Source organism: Amphiura filiformis, unplaced genomic scaffold, assembly GCF_039555335.1.
Source record: "Amphiura filiformis unplaced genomic scaffold, Afil_fr2py scaffold_210, whole genome shotgun sequence".
Classification (NCBI taxonomy): Eukaryota; Metazoa; Echinodermata; class Ophiuroidea; order Amphilepidida; family Amphiuridae; genus Amphiura; species Amphiura filiformis.
Genome location: NW_027305674.1, coordinates 68,007 through 92,153, shown reverse-complemented (window position 1 = coordinate 92,153; position 24,147 = coordinate 68,007). Strand labels below are relative to the sequence as shown.

Genomic DNA, 24,147 nt, shown 5'->3' with positions numbered 1-24,147 from the left:
ACTGATGTTTTACAAAAGTTGATTCTAGAAATCATATTCTTTGAAAAGTTGCTTGATTTATTGTTGTTATAATGAATTATGTACATTTTACAAAAGTGTTGTTGTTTCAGCCCTCTTTACAACATAACTCAAGAACCATGACCTACAAAAGTATATCTGTGATATTTGAATATGAAATGATCAATGGAATTTTTGCCAAAGCTCAATACCATTCGCAAAATGCTGTGAACTACCAAATCGCAACAGTTTAAAATTACACTGACAAAAATAGTCTCATAAGTATGTTTACTTTCTTTACTAGTCCTTATGTACATTATGGTCCAAAAATGGTCTCATAAGTATGTTTACTTTCTTTACAGGTGGCGCTAGATGTAGGCGCATAACCTTTTCATGATAAGATCCTTCACTTTCTTGAATTTCTTCACTGTGGCCGCATCATCCGAAAGTGATGGACGTCCACTTCTTGGCTCATCTGTGAGGGACATGTGGCCAGTTTGGAAATTCCTTTTACAAAAAGCAACAGTGCCATATGATGAGCAATCATCACCGTAGATAGCTTTCATTTCATCATAGATTTTCTGAGCATTGTAGGCCTAACCCTTCAAATGTAGGAACTTAATCACGCTGCGTGCCTCAATTTTCACCATTTTACAGGTTATGCGCCTACTGCCCATCTAGCGCCACCTGTAAAAAAAAGTAAACATACTTATGAGACCATTTTTGGACCATAATGTAGAGAAGGACCAGTAATTACACTGACAAAATTTCATCGATATAGCTCCTTCGCTTCTGGGTGATGTCAAAAACTTTTGGATACCCCCTCGTATATTAAATGCCTTACCCAACTGGTGTTGGTTAATTTTCCCCCAAATGTAGGCTAAGGTTGTTCATATTTGAACCAACGTGTGTAAAATAAAATGTTGGGTAAAATATATATATATTACCCACCGCCATAGTTTGGCTGTAACACAATACATTTGTACGCAACTTCACAGTCATGTGTCCATTTACCTCGAATACCGGGTAAAATAACATACGGTGGAGAGTATATCCGAGAGCAAGCTTCAAAATAAGAAGGCACCCAGGAGTCATTTACCCAATGGTCATAACAATTTGGCTCCTGGTCCACGCCAAAATCATATGAGCCAAGCTCTACAAAAAAAAAAATGGAGTCTGGTAGGTAAAGCATGTTTTGTATTTAGCATGTTTAATGTGTACAATTAAAATTTAAATGACTCTTTTAGCTCTTTAATGGCTGCTGGTTCACATTAAGATACACAGGACCAGGAGCTGCTTTTTCCAAATGTGTGGCTCCTTGTCTGCTTATTTTGAGACTTGTCCGAGAGTTGCATCCTGATTAAAAACTCTCTGTCCTGTTCTTTTTCTTCCCTGCCGCCTGATCACCATACCCATTTCTAGCTACCAATTTGGGCGCCATGACACGATCAGCTTTTGTCACGCTACTAAAATCCAATGTCTTCAACTGAGGCACTTTAGCCAGGACATATTGTCGATATCCCGACTCCTCTTCGATTGGGTTCCCGTGCAGCGTCAAATTACGCAGATTTTTTAACTTTGAAAGTTTATCCACTTCGCTTAGTTTTTCAATCCCGTTACCATGGAGATATAGAATTGTAAGTTTTGGATATTTGAGTAAAATTTCATCGACGGTCAAAATATAATTAAACGAAATGTCAATCCATGATAATTCTTCAGGTGTTTTCAGCAATAGTTGTACCAAACCATCGAATCCATCCCATTCTTGTACGAGATTATTGTTTAATTTCAGCGCGGTACTTTCAAATCTACCGTCTTCAGAACGTTTGACTTTCTTGACATTCTCGCGCGGTGGATAGTCCCAACCAAGATCTATGTCCTTAAAAGAGCCTATGGAATAGAACGAAAAATCAAGCGGTGGAGCGATGTGCATATGCTCGCCAGAGTTGGGACCTCCGTTGTCGAGTTTGGAGGTTGCTTTACGTACTCTATACGCAAGTGCTTGTGGCGTGTTTAAGTCTTTACGGCGAGGGGCATTATTAGTCGCTGCTTTGGTTGGTGATGATGATGTTTTGTTCGTTGCATGTAGTTTTGAATCTGAATCATCAATTGGCGGAGTTGGAAATTGAAAGTAGACACCAGCCATTGTAAGAGAAATTGTAGGTACACGGTACCACACACTTCAGATAAACACGGCGTGCAGCTTAAATCCAGTTAAATACGGTACAACACTTTGCGTGCAGTGTCATACGATCGTCAAATGTTTCTATAGTTTTGCGTGTGCAATATAATTAAAATTGAATCCGCTGGACAAATAAATTATTTGGTCCAATTCAAAATTATCTAAAAATTTCCAAGTTGGCAACTTCAACGATATATAAAAGGTATGAAGTCACATCCTATACGCATTGACTGTCTTCACAAATTTAATTATGGCTAAACCTGGCAACGGTCTCAAGAAACCCAACCATTTACGGTTTTGTCAGCCTATATGAAGTGGTTTGTCGTAGGTTCCACTTGACGATTGTCTGGTTATGTACGACGGTGATGATGAAGTTAATGAAACCTGTAGATTTATGGATAAAAAAATGATAGTGTTAAATTTTTAAGCAAGCAAAGCTATCATTTAAATCACCAAACGTTTATCAAAATAGGTTATGATTTCAATTATAACAGTTTTCTATATAACTCCTGGACGTCCAACAACAACAAAAAAAGCACTTACTCATTTTGGTCACTCATTCGACCAATTTGATCATTTAGGCACACTATTCCCCTTCCCCTTGACATGAAAATGTGTACGGGTAGGCCTATGTGCGGTTTTCAGGCTGTTTGGCAGTTTCGAAGATCCGCAGTTGGGGTCCATGCTTTGATAGGATTCCAAAAATTGTAGCTATTAAACAAAGATTTGCAGAAATGATTTACATAGCTCCACAACCTATGCATTGTTACCCAGTTTAGTTCATCAGGCCTCAAAATTATGTTGAAAGTTCAAATGCCCTTATTTCGCCGGAAAAAGTATACATACATTACATAAATACAATAATACATACATACATAGGCCTACATATGTATACTTTTTGAAAACGTTTGTGACGCGCAAAATTATATTTTCAAAGAATAACTTTCGAAGCTACAGAAACAGAAAACTTACCGTCTATATCAGTATTATCACATCTAAACAAGATGAACCCAGGAGTGCAGATTTCTGAATCTTAATGTTGCTGTCGTCGACATTCTCAACAAGATAAATCATTACCGGTTATAACCGCTTCAATTGGGTCGTGATAGAAATAAATTGATATCTAATGTGCGTCTATCAGTTACACCATTGACTGTTATCACTATTAATAGTGCTCTGTTATCTACTGCTGATAGCAACAATTCACTTCATCAGAGCCGAGTTGTAAAACTTACTGTCGTGGGCCTTTTGGTTTACACCGGCACAAATATATCATCCACATAATAAAAGTATTGTTCATCTTCATAATAAATGCTCCAAATTCTGGAATAGACTAATTTCCGATTTTGATGTTATCACCTGTGTTTGCCGATTTAGACACAAGAAAAGACATGTGCAACAATATCAGTTGAAAAGAATGATTGAGTCGACTTCCTGAGTTACTAGTGCAGTGTGCATGCATGGCTTGCATATCCCCGAGGCCTTAGCGACGACTCGTTTTTCACACGATGAGCAGAATCTTAAGGTTTAAGTAATCTCAAGATTAGGCATGAAATTATGAATCATTCCGAGAGTAATTAAATACGTTGAACTGGAATCACAGATTTGAAAACAATGTAAGCTACACAAAAAACGAGGGCTTAAGTGCAAATTATGTTCAAACTGAAAGTTTCCGTTTTAATCGAAGAGAACAAAAGTTCAAACTCACATAATTTATTCAAATACACGCAGTGGTACAATTTTCTTCATCATTATGTTTTGATGAATCCAAGTGTCTGAAAATATTGGATCCAAAACATAATAATGATAATGCTTTACGCCCAATATTTATTGGTCTCGCTATGAGTTTAAAAATATTGGACTCGACTACGCCTCGTCCAATATTATCATAAAATTCATAGCTCGTCCTATAAAATATGAGCTCAATCGATCCAATTTTATATCATAATTTCAATGCACCAAGTCTTAAGGTGTCCTGCTCGTGTGAACATTCCCGAGCCATAGCGACGAGTTACAAACCAATATTATATTTGAGCATTTAACAATGTTATGTAACTAATTATATGTTTGTTAATGGTAGTGACGTAGTAAGACTAATAACATTTTAGTTGTGTGTCATTTATCTTTCCGGAGGCGGAGTGGTAGGGGCCTATTATTGCTGTAGTGTGTATATAATAAGTGCTAAGGCTAAATACTAGAATAAATACAAAATCACAACACGCCATTTGGAATTCTCACCGTTCGTGTTTGCTTTGGCCATATTCTGACAAAAGGTTTTTATGTTGAACAGAAATTCACTTTGTTTTGGTAGCTGTTGTTGAGAGTTCTTGTGTTTAACCATGTTAAATGAGTCGAAAGCAAATTGACCGATTTTAATATTCCATCTTTGACTATTATACTCCTAATAGCTCCTAATGTGCTGGCAAATGGCATTTGTTGCATACTGTATGGATGGAATGAGTTTTTTTTTAAATTAGAGTGAATGTTTTCAATCTCATTTTTTCAAATTGAAAAGGATTTGTCTCTGACTTTGTCAATAAAAGATTGAAAAACAATGAAAATTAATCCTTCAATTGAAATTCAATCGGAAAAGATTTTAACTCGATAATCACTACTTTTGTTTGCCTAAAGTGATTGAAAATTCAAAGTAGTCGACTGAACATTTGATTTGGTTCTTTTTAAGTAAACTATAACGAATGTAGGAATGCACGTACTGGAATAGCCTGCACCGTTTTAGTCGCCAAATTGTACTATTTTTTTTAAATTATAGCAAATTTTCAATACTAGTTACCGTTTAAGATTTGTTTCCATTATAAAGAATGTCAAATGTTAATGACAGGACCAAAATATTAGCTTTTTTTTTTTCAGAACGATCAAAAAGTATCTTTTTCGATGTTGTCCTATTTACAGTTGATTGATGCACATGATATTTTGCACAAATGAAATAAGCCTATACCGTAAAACCTCGTCTATAAGCATATTGAGTGTTTTTGATAAAAGCTAAACAGCAGTAAATATGCCAATAGATTGGTCTTACGATAGTACTTGTTTGTATATGCTTGTAACGGTAATTTATTTGCTCAAACTCCATAATGTTATAATTTTGTCAGTGGAAGACACATGTATTAATTAAGCTTTCATCAAAAACACTCTATGCTTGTAAACGAGGTTTTACGGTATAATATTAATATAAATTAATCCGAAATTTCGGCCAATAGCATAAGTGTATTGTTAAGGTACGACCTAGGGCAGCTTTACCCCGGGGCAACAACCTTCTATTGATTCACTTCCTTGACATTATCATGATTATGGAGTTGCTGCTTAAGGGGTGGGGTATGAACGTTTGGACAGTATTTATTGTGGGAGAGCACATCAGACATATCGAATTACATTCTAAATACGAAGAATGTCCTGATGAAATCAAATAATTTTGATTGTTTGAAATTCGCAATGTAATACACATTTTATGGCAAATCATTAAAAATTGACATTTTTGATATTTAACAGTACTCGAAGTAAACTTTATAAATCTGATGATTTATACTTAAAGTGTATGTAGGTGGGATGAAAAGCCGACGATCAATTGAAAATTTTGACCTTTCGTATTGAAGATATGGATTTTTTCCAAAACACCAAAAAAAATTAGGTCTTTTTGGGAAAAAAATCCATATCTTCAATATGAAAGGTCAAAATTTTCAATTGATCGTCCGGCTTTTCCTCCCAGCTACATACAATTAAGAATATATCATTAGATTTATAAAATTTACTTCGAGGACTGTTATATGAAAATGAATATCAAATTTTAATAATTTGTCATAAAATTTGTATTATATCGTGAATTTCAAAAATGAAAATTATTTGATATCAGAAAGACATTCTTCGTATTCAGAATGCAATTCGATGTGTCTGATGTGCTCTCATGTCCCACAAAAAATACTGTCGAAACGCTCAAAACGCTCATTCCAGATTTGTTTAATTATTTTAACTACAGGCCACAAAGCTTTACCACTCGCATAAGTATGACGTGGTAATACTATACCGCGGCCCGATGGGGACAAAATGGAGACACCATCAATCATATGGAACCACGGGTGCAGCCCACAAACTGGCAAGGATGCTAAAACCCGAGCTGCCAAAGCTTTTCAGGGTAGCAGAAAGGGCAATGCTAGGTAAAATACTTGTTTGATTATAGAACATTACACTAGATGTATGATAAGTACATGTTGTACACCGGCGGGTTTATGGCTGGACCTGCTTAGTTGAGAAATATTTCATGGTGTGGTGGATGCGACATGTTCCCCCTAAATTATTCCCATGGAGTGGACTCCCCTTATCTTACTATAAATAGCGAAATGTTGTGGGTATGTATGAAGATCGAAAGGGTCCGTCAGTTTGGATCCAAATGTCGCCAAATTCACACGGGAGATCGTGAATTATACAGGGAATGCATAGCACTTTATTTCGTTGAAAACGGTCAAAACTTGGCTGCAAAAACAGTAAAAAGGAGATTTTTCAAGCAAATATCCAGCGGCAGTTTATTTATGGGCTATGCCAACCAACTCAGGCATTCTGCTAGTCCTAATAAAGAAACATTAGCCAAAATAGAGTAAAATTGCACACTTTTGATCGCTAATTTGTGCAAATTGCTCAATCACATACCAACATGCACCTTCATTTTGGGCTAAAACAGACTGAAATGGAAAAATTTCCACAGATGTGCTTGGCGTGCAAATGTCCATCTAAGACATGTGATGCGAGCAAACAAAATCATTCGGAACTTAGAAATATTAAGTTATAGGATAGTAAAAAACATTTACATTTTACAAAGCTGCATTTTACGGAAAACTCCATTGAAATTTATCCAAAGACATGAGCAATTAAAGAGTTTCCAAAACAACAGGAAACAAAAGGAAATATTTCCTTTGTTTGTCTATATCCAAAAATCAATATTTCCGAGTTCTGACTGATTTGGCTTGATCGCATCACATATACAAAATATATCCCCAGTAACTTTTAATGCTCCGGCCACCACTGCTGGTTGTTAAGTTGCAATATGTTTCAATTACTCACGTATGCAATTGCCATTGAGATTTTATATCTGTCAAAAATTTAACATGACAGAGTGTGGACAAAATGTGAAGAAAAGAACAGGGAAAGGAGGAACGGAACGGATAATATGAGAGGGAAAGTACGTGAATCAGTATTTGTCACTAAATAATAAAGTGCATCCATTTCTTTTTTATTTTAAATTCAGAGGAAGAGAGACAGGTGGAGGAGGTTGAAGAGGCAGAGAACCGTAAGTATATGGACTATTTGTGACACGACCAAGTGCAATGAACAGGGGCATAATGGGACCACTGATTGTGTTGGGGGTGGGCAAACTTTTCAAAAGGTCATCCTGATCTTCTGCTAAAATGGCTTTATATACGTGGGCAAAAGCAGGCGTTGATATGACAGAAAGTGGACAAAATTTGAAGAAAAGGACAGGGAAAGGAGGAACGGATAATATGAGAGGGAAAGTATGTGAATCAGTATTTGCCACTAAAATAATAAAGTGCATCCATTTCTTTTTTAATCTAAATTCAGAGGAAGAGAGACAGATGCATCTATTTGTGACATGGCCAAGTGCAATGTACAGGGCATAATGGGACCACTGATTGGGGTAGGAGGGCAAATTTTTCAAAAGGTCATCCTGATCTATTACTAAAAAGAAAAGAATAGGGAAAGGAGGAACGGATACTGTGAGAGGGAAAGTGTGAATCAGTATTTGCCACTAAAATAATAAAGTGCATCCATTTCTTTTTTATTCTAAATTCAGAGGAAGAGAGACAGATGGAGGATGACGAGGCAGAGAACCGTAAGTATATGGACTATTTGTGACAAGTGCAATGAACAGGGGCATAATGGGACCGGGGGTGTATTTTCAAAGGTCATCCTGATCTGCTACTAAAATGGCTTTACCTGGGCAAAAGCATGTGTTGTTATGGCAGTTATGTTCAAAATTTATTTTAGCTTAAAGGCAGCAATGAGTCTGGGTAGCACTCCAGATACATCACTCTTGATTGTGTTACAATAATTACGATTGACATCAAATAAAACAAAATGAAATATAAAGTTAATTCTTTATTACTTCTGTAGTCCGAGCTGTGCGCCAAGCGTAGACGAGCGTACACACAGAAGAAATAAACAATTACGCTGATTGGCTGATCAACACACTTGACAACAAGCTGGTTGACCCATTGGTCGTCGGCATGGCGCGTAGTAGGCAACCCTTTCACTTCTACGCGATCGCAATTCACCAGCGCGTACCCGGACCACGGAAGTAATAAAAAATTATCTTTAGTTAAAACTAAAATCTAGGAGAGTTCGAAAATGAAACAAAAAGTTAATGGTTGAAGCCGAAGGGTATATCTGCTATTTGAATATGGTAATACTAGGAGATTCTCTACAGTAAGTAGTGCTGATGGTCATATAAGCAACATCAGCACAAAAGAAATTGCCAAATTCTTTTGTATATGCCTATGTGATTGTGCAAGCGTGACCTTGTGTGCAGATACACAAAAATGCACACTGCAATTTCAGCATTTCCATCTATATCTATATAAAGATTAAATGTTAAATTGCTAACATGAAACCCTAGAATTGGTATTTAAACTTAAATGTAATTAAAATTTCATTGAACGTCCAGTTTTCTCAATCGGGTGATTTGTGTTTGGCAGGTGTGAAATACATCTGACTGGACGTATCAATTACATAACGCATATAATGCATTGCCATCATCGAATGGCTGCCTACTGCTGTTATGTGTTTAGTCTCTATAATAATACATTTATTTATCATTCCTTTCTTTTACTTCCTCGGTATATCCTTATTCTTTCCTAGGCCTACACTTTATCACTCCCTCGCTCTCCTTTTTTCTCTCTCCCTCTTCCCTTTTCCCTCCCTTCTCCCTCCCCTCTTTATTACTTTTTGTCCCCTTTCACAATTCACTCGCCCTCACATTCCATAATTTTGCCTTATATTTCTATTTATTTACTTCTCTTCATTGCTTTCTCTTCATTTCTTCCTGTTTCTCTTGTTCTCCAGGCCCCTCTCGTGCTCCATATCCCTTCTTCCCTCATCCAATCCTGCCCCCACCCTTTGGTACACCACTGTTTCTACGCCGTGCTAATCTCCTTAAAATAAAACAAGATGGAAATGTGTGAACAAACTTTTATAGGCCTATACTTATACACTCTTAATTTCAGAAGTTAAGATTGCACTGCTTATGACAAATAGTTTATGATTTTAAGCAATTTATGTTTAAATGCTCACATTTTCTTTTAAACAATTTGGTTTAACAGGTTTAAATAGAAAAAAATAAGATTTGTTAACTTTTCACAAGTTAAAGCCTTTATGCAAATGGGTTAGTTACGAAAAAATCCTAGTTGTTTAAGGGGCAATTGCATTTAAATCTAACCGTTTTAAAAGGAGACTGCGAATTAAGAATTTCCAAAATGTCTAATCCTTTTTAATGCATCTATTAAATATTGCAACCTATATTGCAGCAGTTGAAAAGCAGGATGCAGGGCAGGATGATTCTGAGCAAGTGTCGGAACAGATAGCTCAGCTCATGGAGACAGTTCAGCAAAATATGGAGAATGAGCAAGGTAAGCACAAGTGCTAAATTTTTCAATTAAAGGAGAGGAAGATAGTCCAATTAATAACCTTGCTGCTCATTTTCTTCCTATCAAAAGTTGATTTCTGGATCATTATGCCAACTGTATCAGTGATATATTATACTGTTCCAGCATGTGATCTGAAAAGCCAATCGAAACGTGCACCAAAAGTGCCCCCCACCCCCAGTAAAAAACCCCAAATTACGAAAAATGTTCACTTTTTGCAGCAATTTTTCACATAATTTATTGATCCCCCCCCCCCAAATTTAATTGAAGGCATGACTTGGATTACTATGGAACCCGTTGCAATTGCTGATATGAAATTACACAAAAGCTAAAGTTTTAACTTGAAAATATTTATTTCAGTCATTAAAAGGCATTTGGCAGCAATTTTGGAAATATCCTTGGAAAATGTTGGTATTAACACATTATCTTCAGAACAGGGTGTGGTGGTGTAGGGTGTGGTAGTATTGGTGGTGGGGTAGGGTGATGGCGTCAGGATGTGGTCGGGTGGGTGATTAGGGTAGTGAGGTATAGAGTAGTGGTGGGGTAGTTAGGGTGGTAGGGTATGGTATGTGTAGAGTATGGTGGTGCACATATAGCGTCAACACCAGGTAATTCATTTTTGAATAAATAAGGTGTGTGCAAAATTTTATTTTATTTGTTTTAAATCATTTCATTTACCATGAAAGTGTTGTAGTTTTTAAGTTGCTTTTTACATCGGTGGCACTCATCTATCCGATGGTGCATCCAAGACATTAAACATACAAACAAAACTGTATTAAACAAAATAAAATCAAAGGATACCCGACAAGCAAAAGGTACAAATAAATAAATGCCTTGAATAAATAAATATCTTGAGAACCGTAAGTATATTTTCAAAATGCTGATTTGTGCTTGATCACAGCACTATGGTGATTTTGAGGTTTGAGAATACTGAAATGTGTTTTTCAAGTTGGCAGCCCTGTATACATAGCTATACATGGCTATATATGGCTATGACATGGTCACATATGGCTATACATGGCCATACATAGCTATCCATGGCTATACATATCTATCCATGGCTATACATAGCTATGCATGGCTATACATAGCTATGCATGGCTATACATAACTATGCATGGCTATACATAACTATGCATGGCTATACATAACTATGCATGGCTATACATAGCTATGCATGCCTATACATAGCTATGCATGGCTATACATAGCTATGCATGGTATTCCTGACCATAACCCATAACAAATGAGCTACAGCACCAGTTGTGCTCTGATAAACAAAAATAAAGATTAACTTTATTGTTTTTAAATTCCGGACAGGAAATTGTTAAAGTTGTTCAATTTACTTGATTATACCATGTGTTTGGTGATTATCAATGGTTATCTTAATAACACATGGTCCTATACATTGGGTTACTTCCAAATTTGGTAGTGACGTCATTCACATCAGTGCTTTTTGCGATTGCGCTGCAAATGTGCTGACAAACTGACTTTGTGTGTGTGCATATACGCTTTGCTCGATTAACATCACATGCGCGATTCGATACAAGGCCAATGTAATATGCATATATGTGTACATCCATATCAAAAGGATGCACTTGTCGGCTGCCACATGTGTCTCATTTCACATAATAGCTAGGAATAGATACCAGACTCATTTCAAGTGGAGGTCAATTCAAATCATCCCCAAGTCACATGGTTTAGGTATAGAGAGAACATTCTTTAACCATGTCACTTGGGGACGATTTAAAGTGATCTCCACTTGAGATGAGCCTTGTATTTATTCCTAGCTATTATGTGAAATGAGACACATGTAGCAGCCGACAAGTGCATCGTTTTGATATGGATGTACACATATGTCACTACTGAACTTAAGGTGAACCAAACTATAACTGGTATAGCTGGTGATGCTGTTTTGGTGATGGGTTTAGAATTGCTTGCCTTTTTAAAGTATGTACTTAAACATAAAACTTGGAGAATCATCATTACTCCAGAAAGGAAGTTGGACTTCACCTTATTTCATTCTACAATGTATGTTCATGCTACACCTTAATGTAATAATATCTAAAGATTAACTTTTGAAAAGCATCACATTTAATGTTTGAAATACTTTAATTTCTTTCAATAAATATTGTTTTTGATTGATTGAACATAACTTACACATTTCATTATAGTGCTTGATTCCTTTTTTAGACTGCACCTTATTATAATACATGGATAAAATTGTTGTTTTTCAATATAGGTGGAAATGAACCAGTGGCAGTCCCGGAGGTGGTAGCAGGAGTCGGTGATAATGGTATGTATTACAAAATAGTATATTTTATACATTGAACAAGTGAATGCACGGTACTGTGGTGACTGATCAACTCTCACACACCTCGTCTGATTCCTGCTGGAACTTGACGTTGGTGGCGTCAATCTGAGAAAGTACCACAGTGCAGCACGAAACACCACTGAGGCATGCCTAAGACCTCCATACCGAAGCATTTCCAGACATGTACAGAAGAAACATTTGCAAATTGTGAATTATGAACAATCCCGATGAAATTATTTATGGATACTCATACTGACAGGTGAATTTGAGATGTAGTAATTAAGGAGCTCGGATTTGAAATATTTGAAAATTTGAACGTTCCTAACGTCAGCAGGGAGGTTGTTCAGGAGTTGTACACACGGTTAAAAATGTCTGCTTGAAAATATTGGTATTGCACTTATTTGGGATAATTGTAGGTGAGTCAGAAGATCTTAAAGAAATGGATTCAGTGCCACGGAAATTCACTCCATCTTGTAATGAGATAAAAGACATGCCATGTAAACCCTTGAAGAGCAGGATGTTATCTTTAAACTTGCGACGGTCCTCAAGACTAGAAAGGTTGAGTTCTGTAAGATGCTCTTCATAGGGGGCAGAACTTTGAAGGATGAACCTAGTAGCACGCCTTTGAACTCTTTCAATGGCAGTAATGAGACCCTTAGTAGATGGATTCCAAATTTCTGACCCGTATTCCAAAATAGGTCTGACATGAGCCAAATAAAGAATTTTACAAGTAAGGGGGTCTTTTACTTCATTGCAAGTGTGACGGATCAAGCCCAAAATACGGTTAGCTTTGCAAGCCATATATGATTAACCCTAACACCAGTAAAAACCACAAAATACCACGATGAAAAATTCATAACATGCATGCATCCCAGGGTCTGCGATGACGCAATCACCCGAAGTGTGATATGCTCACCGAATTGCTGGCCGGGCAGCAATAACCCGAGCAGCTACCGGTCCGCGTTCGTTCGCTTGGCATGCGAGGGGTCAAAGGTTCGAGTCCCGGGGGTGCCAAGTCAAAAATTCTTCTTCTTCTTGAAAAATTCGGATCTTCTCTGACTTCCGATACCAAAAAGCATGGGTCAGTGTTAGGGTTAGAAAAGATGTATTTTTCCAGATTAGAGTGTCCTTTAACCCTAACACCAGTAAAAACCACAAAATACCACGATGAAAAATTCATAACATGCATGCATCCCAGGGTCTGCGATGACGCAATCACCCGAAGTGTGATATGCTCACCGAATTGCTGGCCGGGCAGCAATAACCCGAGCAGCTACCGGTCCGCGTTCGTTCGCTTGGCATGCGAGGGGTCAAAGGTTCGAATCCCGGGGTGCCAAGTCAAAAATTCTTCTTCTTCTTGAAAAATTCGGATCTTCTCTGACTTCCGATACCAAAAAGCATGGGTCAGTGTTAGGGTTAGTATGCATTTTCCAATTCAAATTATTGGTGACCATGATACCAAGATCGTTTTGACTAGTAACAGAAAGTAAATTGTGGTTACCAAGTTTATAATCAACAGGGTCAACATGGTGACGTTTACGAGTTTTGACCTGAAGCACCACACATTTTTTTGCATTAAAATCAATATCCCATGTTTTACTCCAGTTATTCAGAGCATTGAGGTCATTTTGCAGAGCCACTTGATCATCAATGGAAGAAATTGTTCTATATAATTTTGCATCATCCGCAAAGAGAGCAATACATGTCTCAGGTGAGACACAGGATGGCATGTCATTGATGAAGATAACAAAAAGTAAGGGCTCTAGGATAGAGCCCTGTGGGACACCGGATGTGACTGGTAATAAGTCAGAATGAGCACCAATGATGACCACTCTCTGCAATCTGCCCTCCAAATAATTGTTGAACCAGGCAAGGAGTGAGCCACCGATGCCTGCATACCTGAGCTTCTCAATAAGCTTGGAGTGGTTGACCGAGTCAAATGCCTTTGAGAAGTCCGGGTACACAACATCGGTGTCGATCACACCCCCTGTCATAGATAGAACCAAGATTATAGGTAAAATCAACAAGTTGTGTAACACAAGACCGATTTGGCATAAAGCCATGTTGCCCATCAGAAATATATGGCTGTAAAAAGGGCAATATTTTCTTGTGGATGCAGCGTTCAAGAACTTTGGAAACCAGGCTGAGCAGTGATATTGGACGGTAGTTTTCAACGCAAGTGTTGTCCCCATGTCCCCTTTCTTAAACACTGGTGTGACATTTGCCAACTTCCAGGTGGATGGAACCTTGCCTTGCTGTAGAGAAGCATTAAAGATGACAGTCAGGGAGTGTGACAGCTCAAAAGCACACTCGCGCAACAACTTGCCTGGAATACCGTCTGGACCACATGCCTTGCCTGGATCCAATGCTCTCAGAACGTCAAAGATGTCTGTAGCAGAAAATAAAATAGAACGCAAGCTATTGGTATCATTACTATTATCAGATACACAAGCAATGTCAAAGGAATCTTTGTTTCTAAACACACTGTGGAAATATTTGTTGAAGAGACTGGCTTGTTCAGCTGGAATGCTGGTGGTGGAATTATTGTATGTAATTGAATGGGGAATGTTACCATTACCATTACCATTAATGTTACTTGTGGAATGACCAAAACCTCTTTGGGTTGTCTCTAAGTGAGTCTCTAACTTCAAAGAGAAAATCGGCACGCTTTCTCTTGATGAGGGATTTGGATTGCTTACGCAAAGATCGAAATTTATCCCAATAAATGCTGTTGCCAGTTTTTTTAAACTTAACCCAAGCACGTTCTTTTCTCTTCACAATATTAATAATTTCTGAATCAATCCAAGGAGCAGAGTTTTGACTTTTGCAGTGCACCTTAGGAATAAACGTATCAACAATGTCACACAAATTAGTGTTCCAATTGTCCCATAAACATCAATGTCATTGTCGTCCAAGTTCCAAGAGTGAGAAAGGAGAGCATAATGCTGCTTGGGTGCTGGTTGCTTAGATACATGTACAGCATTTTTATCAGCTTTCCAGCATCTTCATTGGCTATGCTCTCTTTGCTTATATTTAAAGGTCCGTGACCCGATCGACAGCATCATCCCCCCGATATTTTTCATTGTTGATGAGGTTTTGGTATCACATGATAGATACTATTTTTCTCATTACTATCCTGAAATTTGACGCTCCAAGTCGATGTATTTCCGGAGAAATCATGAATCACAGCGGTTTTTACAGGTATACCAGTTTGTAAATACGAAAACTTCGTCGGAATTGTGGGAACGGAATTATTGAGAATCATCAGTCTCCTCAACAGCTACTTTGGTTTCGCGTCATACACATTCTGTGAAAAAAGCGAACCACACTAACTGCTGACGAGACGGTACGCCGTATATATACTTATACAATTCCAAGATGGACGAAGTGGGCGATTTAGCTCAATCGACTAGCGCGTTGTGTTTTACCCGAAAGATACCCGGTTCAAACCCCGGTATCGGAAGTTTTTTTTCCTCTCCATTTTTAACCCAAACTTTTTATATTCATTTGAAATGTACATATTGCAAGGGGAAATATATTTTGTTTCCTTTTTTCTGAAACGGAACGAAAAAACCAAATATTTTCCGTTCAATACGGGCCGGGCATTGTACAGCATTGTCGTCATACGAACGGGAATTGTTGTTGTTGCTTGCCTGCCCATAATGCAATTCACGTATACCAAGGTATAGGATTGCAAATTTGGCTATTTATTCACATTTACGCTGAAAATGCTCTCGTTTTCTCACAAAGCAGCATAAAGGGGCAATATTTGATATTATTATGTAATTTTAAAGACAATCCATATCCAAAACCAATAGGGTTACCCCCCTTTAATGTAGTATCATTTGGTTTTTGTCTGTGTCACCGGAAGGATGGTTTTTTGTTCCACCCACCCACCCAAATATGGGGTGAAGTAATGGAGAATAAAATTATATTGTTAGGTGAACAAAATAATTTTGTGTTGATTTCAATTTTAGTAGTAATTTTTTGGAATTATTTGTAAATTGTATACTCAGTTGTATCATGAAATAATCTTCATTTTGGAGTTTGAACAATTTGGTTGCTGCAAGCAATTATATGCTTTGTTGGGTCTATGCTGCAAGTGAAGTAAAAAAGGGATAGTAAAGTGCTGAGTTCCTTTATATCCTGAGGGAATTCATTGGTAGAATTGAGGTCCCTTTTTCTACCCGAGATGTATAATTAGTTTAAAAGTAGAGTTCCTTTATATCCTGAGGGAGCTCTTTGGTAGAATTGAGGTCCCCTTTTTTTACCTGTGGTGTATAATTAGTTTAAAAGCAGAGTTCATTTATATCCTGAGGGAGCTCTTTGGTAGAATTGACGTCCCCTTTTCTACCTGTGGTGTATAATTAGTTTAAAAGCAGAGTTTCTTTATATCCTGAGGGAGCTTTTTGGTAGTATTGAGGTCCCCTTTTCTACCTGCGGTGTATTAGTTTAAAAGCAGAGTTCCTTTATATCCTGAGGGAGATCTTTGGTAGGATTGAGGTCCCTTTTTTACCTGTGGTGTAAAAATTGGTTTGGATAACCCTTTTGTTATAGCAAATCAGTTATTTGAAATTGTGGAGTCTAGTATAAAAGGAAGATATGGATATTGATATTGATAATTAATGAGATAATTGTTATGAGGTAGTAGTAAGATTGGTACATTGTGTTGTAAATATAATTAATGAAAACATAGTGGCAGCAAAGGATCTTGGTAGGATGGTTTAATTATTTTGATAATTTTTCTGCCATTTGATTGAATCATTTTTTTGGAATTGATAACAAGTCTAATTTAATAGCTTTGTTAGTAAGTATAATGCTGAATAACTTTCTTTGATAGTAAGAATTTAAATCTGATATTTGTTGATGCTTAGTTACTTGAGCTAAGATTATTATACAATTGACAATAAAGCAATTTCGGTGTGGCAGGTGAATGCCTTGTATCAAAGTGTGTGTCTCTTTGTTTCATTATCTGTCTATGAGCAATTGCATGATCTGTATTGTTTTCCTTTTTCATTATAGTGCTTAATACCTTTTTTTGACTGCACCATAATATAATACATGGATAAAATTGTTGTTTTTCAATATAGGTGGACATGAACCAGTGGTAGTCCTGGAGGTGGTAGCAGGAGTCATCAGTGATAATGGTATGTATTACAAAATAGTATATTTTATACATTGAAAGATATATTTTTCAATGGTACATGAATCATGGTCCCCCAGGCCTGAAATCGTGTGTGTCCTGCACGAGTGAATGCAAGGTACTGTGCTGATGTGCCCGATGACTGTTCTGCGACTCACATGCAGGAATACTGTTCTGCGACATATGCAATTGCTATGTATTGTGACATTTGCATGATCTCCATTGCATTCTTGTTTCATTATCAGTTACCATAGGGTATTAAATAAAAGGCACCAAATTTAATGCCCACATGACCCATGCGGCCCTGATTTGGTAAAACGATCTAACTTGAAATTTGGACATTTTGAGATAAATCCATATCATGGGTAATGTGAGGGCGCTCATTCCATTGGTGACATCCTAAGATCACCACCATGCCACCAAATAATGAGATTTTTATGTTTTTAAAGACATTAGATCTGTTTAATAATTTATTTTGTTCAAAAAGAATAACGTCAAGTGTTCAAACTTTAAAGCTCTTTTTCTCGAAACAGTGATTTTAATTTCAAGTTAGATCATTTTACCAAATCAGGGCCGCATGGGTGCCGCCATACCAAGACCACCAAGAGTGTTTTTTTAGTATCTTAATGTCAAAAACTAAATTTTGAAAGTTTTGATCAACAGAAACAAAAAGTTATTGGCGGAAAATCTTACAATAATACTACAAAGTTGCAATTAAATGACAAATTTCTAGTAAATTTGGACATGCATCCCGCGTTTCAAATTGAAATACATAGGAAGACCACCTGCTGTGCCAAAGGTCACTTTCAAGACATTCTGTCTAGACGCTGTAATGTCAGCGCCCATCTGGTCATGTGGGAATTAAATTAAGTGCCTTTATTTAAATGCCCTAAGACAACTGATTATATGAGTGCTTGATCCCTTTTTTAGACTGCACTTTAAATATAATACATGGATAAAATTGTTGTTTTTCAATATAGGTGGAAACGAGCCAGTGGTAGTCCAGGGGGTGGTAGCAGGAGTCGGTGATAATAACGGTATGTATTACAAAATAGTATATTTTATACATTGAAAGATATTTTTTATGGTGCATGAATCATGCATGGTCCCCCAGGCCTGAAATCGAGTGTGTCCTTCACGAGTGAATGCAAGGTACTGTGCTGATGTGCCCGATGACTGTTCTGCGACTCACATGCACGATTACTGTTCTGCGACATATGCAATTACTATACATAGTATTGTGACAGTTGCATGATCTGCATTGCATTCTTGTTTCATTATCAGTTACCATGCATAGGGTATTAAATAAAAGGCACCAAATTTAATGCCCACATGACCCATGGGTGCCGCCATACCAAGACCACCAAGTGATCAGTAGATGTGCTACAATGCTAAGAGAGAGAGGAATTTTTCAGACAAATATCATCAAAATTGCTGAAAATTTAATAGGTAAAATAATTATACCAGGGGGGGTTCTGCTTTTTTAGTATGTTTTCAAGAACTAAATTTTGAAAGTTTGATCGACGGATAAAAAAAGTTATTGGCGGAAACTCTAACTATAATACTACAAAGTTGCAAAAATATGACAAATTTGTTAGAAAATTTGGACATGTATCCCGCGTTTCCAATTGAAATACACAGGAACACCACCCGCTCTGCGGCTGCCAAAGGTCACTTTCCAGACATTCTGTCTAGACGCTGTAATGTCAGCGCCCATCTGGTCATGTGGGCATTAAATTAAGTGCCTTCATTTAAATGCCCTAAGACGACTGATTATAGTGCTTGATCCCTTTTTTAGACTGCACCTTAATATAATGGATAAAATTGTTGCTTTTCAATATAGGTGGAAATGAACCAGTGGTAGTCCCAGAGGTGGTAGCAGGAGTCAGTGATAATGGTATGTATTACAAAATAGTATATTTTATACATTGAAAGATATATTTTATGGTACATTAATCATGGTCCCCCAGGCCTGAAAGTTTTGATCGACAGAAAAAAAAAGTTATTGGCGGAAACTCTAACAATAATACTACAAAGTTGCAAAAATATGACAAATTTGTTAGAAAATTTGGACATGCATCCCGCGTTTCCAATTGAAATACACAGGGACACCACCCGCTGTGCCAAAGGTCACTTTCCAGACATTCTGTCTAGACGCTGTAATGTCAGCGCCCATCTTGTCATGTGGGCGACTGATTATAGTGCTTGATCCCTTTTTTAGACTGCACCTTAATATAATACATGGATAAAATTGTTGTTTTCCAATATAGGTGGAAACGAGCCAGTGGTAGTCCCGGGGGTGGTAGCAGGAGTCGGTGATAATGGTATGTATTACAAAATAGTATATTTTATACATTTAGAGATATATTTTATGGTACGTGAATCATGGTCCCCCAGACCTGAAATCATATGTGTGTCCTGTGCTGATGTGCCCAATGACTGTTCTGCGACTCACATGCACGATTACTGTTCTGCGACATACAATTGCTATGTATCATGACATTTGCATGACCTGCATTGCATTATTGTTTTATTATAGTGCTTGATCCCTTTTTTAGGCTGCACCTTATTATAATACATGGATAAAATTGTTGTTTTTCAATATAGGTGGAAATGAACCAGTGGTAGTCCCGGAGGTGGTAGCAGGAGTCGGTGATAATGGTATGTATTACAAAATAGTATATTTTATACATTGAAAGATATATTTGATGGTATATGAATCATGGTCCCCCAGGCCTGAAATCGAGTGTGTCCTTCAAGTGAATGCACGGTACACAGTGTCAGCGCCCCCATATCTTCAAGGCAGAAATCGCCATAGTAGGTTGAATTCACCGCCTCACATGGCCATTTTGTTCCGACCTGTTTAATAGTTTTGAGACGCATAATGGGCCGAAGGACATCTGACTAAGGCTACTGACAATAGCCCGGTGACTGACCTCGCTGTGTGTGAGTGAACATGGTACGCCACAGGTCACTGCTTTTAGACTACGTCCACGTTGGCCTATACACTGCGCTATATAGTTCGGCACATATAAAATCAGAATTATTGTCAGTTTTTGAGTTCAAGACCCAAGCTTCTTTCTCAAGACGCAAGCTAACGACTATCATATCTGTTCAACACATGCAAGGAACCACATCTGGTTTCTTTAGACGAAATCATTTACGGGAGATATTCATCATTTTCTACCCCGGTATTTTTCGTCTGAATATCAAAATCGTGCATAGCACATTCACATATGTCGATCCCAGGTATTTATGTTTTAAATATCTCTGCTGTACCAAGTAATTATTAGCCAGGCGATGTCCATGTGCGGTACTGTGCTGATGTGTATGATTACTGTTCTGCGACATATGCAATTGCTATGTATTGTGACAATTGCATGATCTGCATTGCATTCTTGTTTCATTATAGTGCTTGATCCCTTCTTTAGACCGCACTTTAATTTAATACATGGATAAAATTGTTATTTTTCAATATAGGTGGAAACGAGCCAGTGGTAGTCCCGGAGGTGGTAGCAGGAGTCGGTGATAATAACGGTATGTATTCCAAAATAGTATATTTTATACATTTAGAGATATACCATTCATTATACCATGTTTGGTGATTATCAATGGTTATCCCAATAACACATACCGTAAACATTCGCCCAATGGCGCACATGGACTCCTTTGCCTTGCAGTAAATTTCATGTACAACTAGAGAGCTTCTTCCTCTGAAAATCCCAACAAGAAATAAGGGTACATGCTCTTATTTGCAGGTAGGATTTTTAGGGGAGGGCACTTTTAGATTGTGCCTAAAATTCCAGTTATGTCAAGGCAGTCCATAGTGCCATTAGGCGAACATTTACAGTATACCACAATATATTGTCTAAGCACATAGTTCAGCTATGATGTGCCAACCGCTTTAGTTTTCACCATCAACCTGTAGTATACAGTCCAGTGGCGGATCTAGAGCAATCAGAGGGGTGGTCCAATTTTAGATAGATTTAGAATTGTAAAAAATGGCCACGAAGCATTGTGCTTGTGTGACACAGGAGTTGAAAATGAAGACCTAATTGAAGCCATCCGGGGACAAATTTTCAATATTTTGGTATACATTATTGCTTGAAACATAAAGTGTTGGATGTCAAAGGGCGTGTCTAAGGGGGATGTTGTATAAAATTTTGCAAAATGAATGCCCAATTGAACCCAGACAAAACCAGACAGGTTGAATTTATTTATGGTTTATGTACCACAAGGTCCCAAATAGCTCTGAAAAGCCTCCAATTGCCGTTTTGTTGAAGGGTTTAGGATATTGCTCATGTTATATGCGCTTGAAATTAATATAAAAAATAATCCTCATTTTCATATATACAACCATTAGGGACCGTTCACAAACACTTGTTACGGGGGCCTGGTGCTAAAAGTTTCGATCCATCGGGGGGTGCTGAAAAATAGAACACATATTTGAGTTCATATGCTTTTCTATGGGGTTGACCCATAATTTCCATGTCAAAAAGGGGGCCCTGAAATTTATGAGATCTGAAAAGGGGCCCCCTTGAAAAATTTTTGTGATGAATTTTTTTTGCATCAGGCCCCCCCAACAAGTGTTTATGAACGGCCCCTTAGTACCTTAATATAATACATGAGTATTTTCTTTTTTTTCAACATAGGGGGAAGAGATGTTGCAGAGAACGTAGTACCAGCAGTTAGGAAAAATGGTATGTATAACAAAATAATTTATATGCATGGTAATCTCGATTTGCAACATTATTATTTCAAAATAGTCTTGAAATTATTTTTAATAATTGAAGGAGGCATATGCCATTGAAGCGAATGATATTTCAAATAGCGTGATATCCCATATTACAAAATAAAAACAAATCCAGGCATGTGATTCAATTTAAATCGAGTGGGTATGTGTATGCAGTGCATGGCAGATCCAGGCATGGACACGTACACCAGGCTTCCCCTTTTTGAAGGTTCCATTTGTTTTTTACAATTTTGTTGGAAGATGTGAGAAAACAATAAATTCCCTTTATATTAATTGTCGGATGCATCACAAACAGGTCTATTCGACGCATCACGCTTTTTGAGAAAATCGTGATTGAAAAATCTGTTGTTTGATTTGGCTTCATACTTAATTATTTCGCAATATAATTTCTTTGACAGGGTATAAAGAAGAGACTTGGAAGTATCATTTTGTTAAAATTTTGGTGTCCATCTTTCAAGTAAAATTGTTTCATATGGTGTTAAACATATGCAGGGCGAGTCAAAAATAACATGTGCAATAGAGCAAAGAATCTATATTTATGTAAGAACCAAGTTGAACTTTCCCATTATTGAAAGTTTCTATAAATGCCACACTCAATATTCACTTTCTGTGAAAATATGAAGTGACTTGCTACTACCGTTTAATTTTTATGAGTCCTCTTGCTGCGATACCCAATTTCATTATTTGTCCACGAGGTACCATGTATTTTGAATGAGAGCACACAATGCACAATAAAGGCACCAGCTCTGAAACTTACTATAACTTAAATAAAGTTGATTTTTGCATTATTTTAATTTCTTTTTTTCTGTTCAAACAAACTTTCTAACATTACTCTAAGTCCTTCATACCTCACTCGACTCCGGCTCCAGTTTTTTAATCCCAGCATGTCCAACTCACTGGATATTTTGTAATTCACAACATTTCAATTTGCGCGCATTTCATTTCGATATTTGAAAACTATATTTATATGTTTTTGATAGCAAATAAACATCTTTAAAGTAAAGGGAAAATGATTCAATTACAACAAATAATCTTCTCCTTAAACAAGAGCAAGCGCAATAACACTTTGGGTGCTCCATTTTATTACAATGCCAATGAGAAAATTGCAGTTATTCCAAATCTATAAGTGGATATGCCTACTAAAAGGTTCAACTCGGTTCTTAAATAAAGTGGATTCTTTTCTCTATTCGAGGGTTGACAAACAGAAGGCCTTAACTCACTTTTGGCCATTTTGAGATTTTGGTACCAAAATAATCTGTAATACCCACAGATTCTTAAAATCATAAGCCTTAACTCAACTCAACTTCCTATTGCATCTATCGCACAATAATACTTGGTCACATCTCAATGCAAAATATTATTTTTACTCATTTTTCTCAAAAAGGCACTTTTTGAGTTAAGGCCTTCTGTTTGTCAACCCTCGTATTGCACTTTTTTTACTCACCCTAGGTCTGTATGTGAAACAATATTTTTTACTTAAGAGGCTAATGATTGCGCATCAGTTGTTTTGAGGGTATTGTGAAATATCTAAACATTGTGCTTTGGAACCGATTCAGAATATCCCGAGGTCCAAAGCACAATGTTTAGATATTTCACAATACCCGAAAAATAACTGATGCAAAGTCATTAACCTCATTCATAACTGTCACTTTTCACTTTTTTTAATTCAATTTACGTCACATTTTTTTCTTTTATCAATTGTAACTTTATTTGTTGTTTTCCTGTAAAAAATCGAATAGCCCATTAAGGAAATACCGCTAGCGACCAATCACACTAGCACGCAATCATGCTATGTCCAAATACGGCGGCCAGGGTCCGCGTAAATTGTTCAAACGCGTAACACGTCACATAACGCGGTCATTGTAGAGCGTACTTTTAGCTACATCACGAGCCGCGGTCATTATACTTTTTCAATGACCTGCATTTGCGTCCGCGTATTTAAAAGTTATTATCTGTGATTGGATCGCACTTGCTGCATATATTAATGAGGTTATGAATCTATATCGCTATTATTTTGCTACAATATCGCTATGTTTTTCTTTGTATGTATAGACCTCTATGTGATGCGCGTATTGATTATGAACGTAAATAAGC

General features: G+C 37.2%; 2 protein-coding genes across 3 annotated transcripts in view; one reads left to right on the top strand and one right to left on the bottom strand.

The window, feature by feature from the left end:
• Positions 1–1,343: 1,343 nt before the first annotated feature.
• On the bottom strand, positions 1,344–2,289 carry LOC140145311 (leucine-rich repeat-containing protein 51-like). The gene has a single exon (XM_072167069.1). The coding sequence runs from the start codon at positions 2,141–2,143 to the stop codon at positions 1,358–1,360; it is 786 nt and encodes a 261-aa protein (XP_072023170.1). The 5' UTR covers positions 2,144–2,289; the 3' UTR covers positions 1,344–1,357.
• Positions 2,290–6,176: 3,887 nt separating this feature from the next.
• Positions 6,177–24,147, top strand: part of LOC140145309 (uncharacterized) — a 28,263-nt gene continuing 10,292 nt past the window's right edge. Inside the window, exons 1-12 of one of the 2 annotated variants that reach the window (XM_072167068.1) lie at positions 6,177–6,348; positions 7,434–7,475; positions 7,998–8,036; positions 9,730–9,828; positions 12,086–12,139; positions 17,248–17,304; positions 18,281–18,337; positions 19,144–19,197; positions 19,571–19,624; positions 19,908–19,961; positions 20,781–20,837; positions 21,953–22,000. In XM_072167068.1, coding sequence (XP_072023169.1) covers positions 6,228–6,348; positions 7,434–7,475; positions 7,998–8,036; positions 9,730–9,828; positions 12,086–12,139; positions 17,248–17,304; positions 18,281–18,337; positions 19,144–19,197; positions 19,571–19,624; positions 19,908–19,961; positions 20,781–20,837; positions 21,953–22,000 — 736 coding nt within the window. In that variant the 5' untranslated portion in view covers positions 6,177–6,227. Of the gene's footprint in view, positions 6,349–7,433; positions 7,476–7,997; positions 8,037–9,726; positions 9,829–12,085; positions 12,140–17,247; positions 17,305–18,280; positions 18,338–19,143; positions 19,198–19,570; positions 19,625–19,907; positions 19,962–20,780; positions 20,838–21,952; positions 22,001–24,147 lie in introns of both variants that reach the window. The other variant, XM_072167067.1, reaches the window with a different exon arrangement.

Excerpts from the sequence above, each read along its gene's own strand:
- LOC140145311 (XM_072167069.1), bottom strand. The coding sequence starts at position 2,143 with ATGGCTGGTGTCTACTTTCAATTTCCAACTCCGCCAATTGATGATTCA.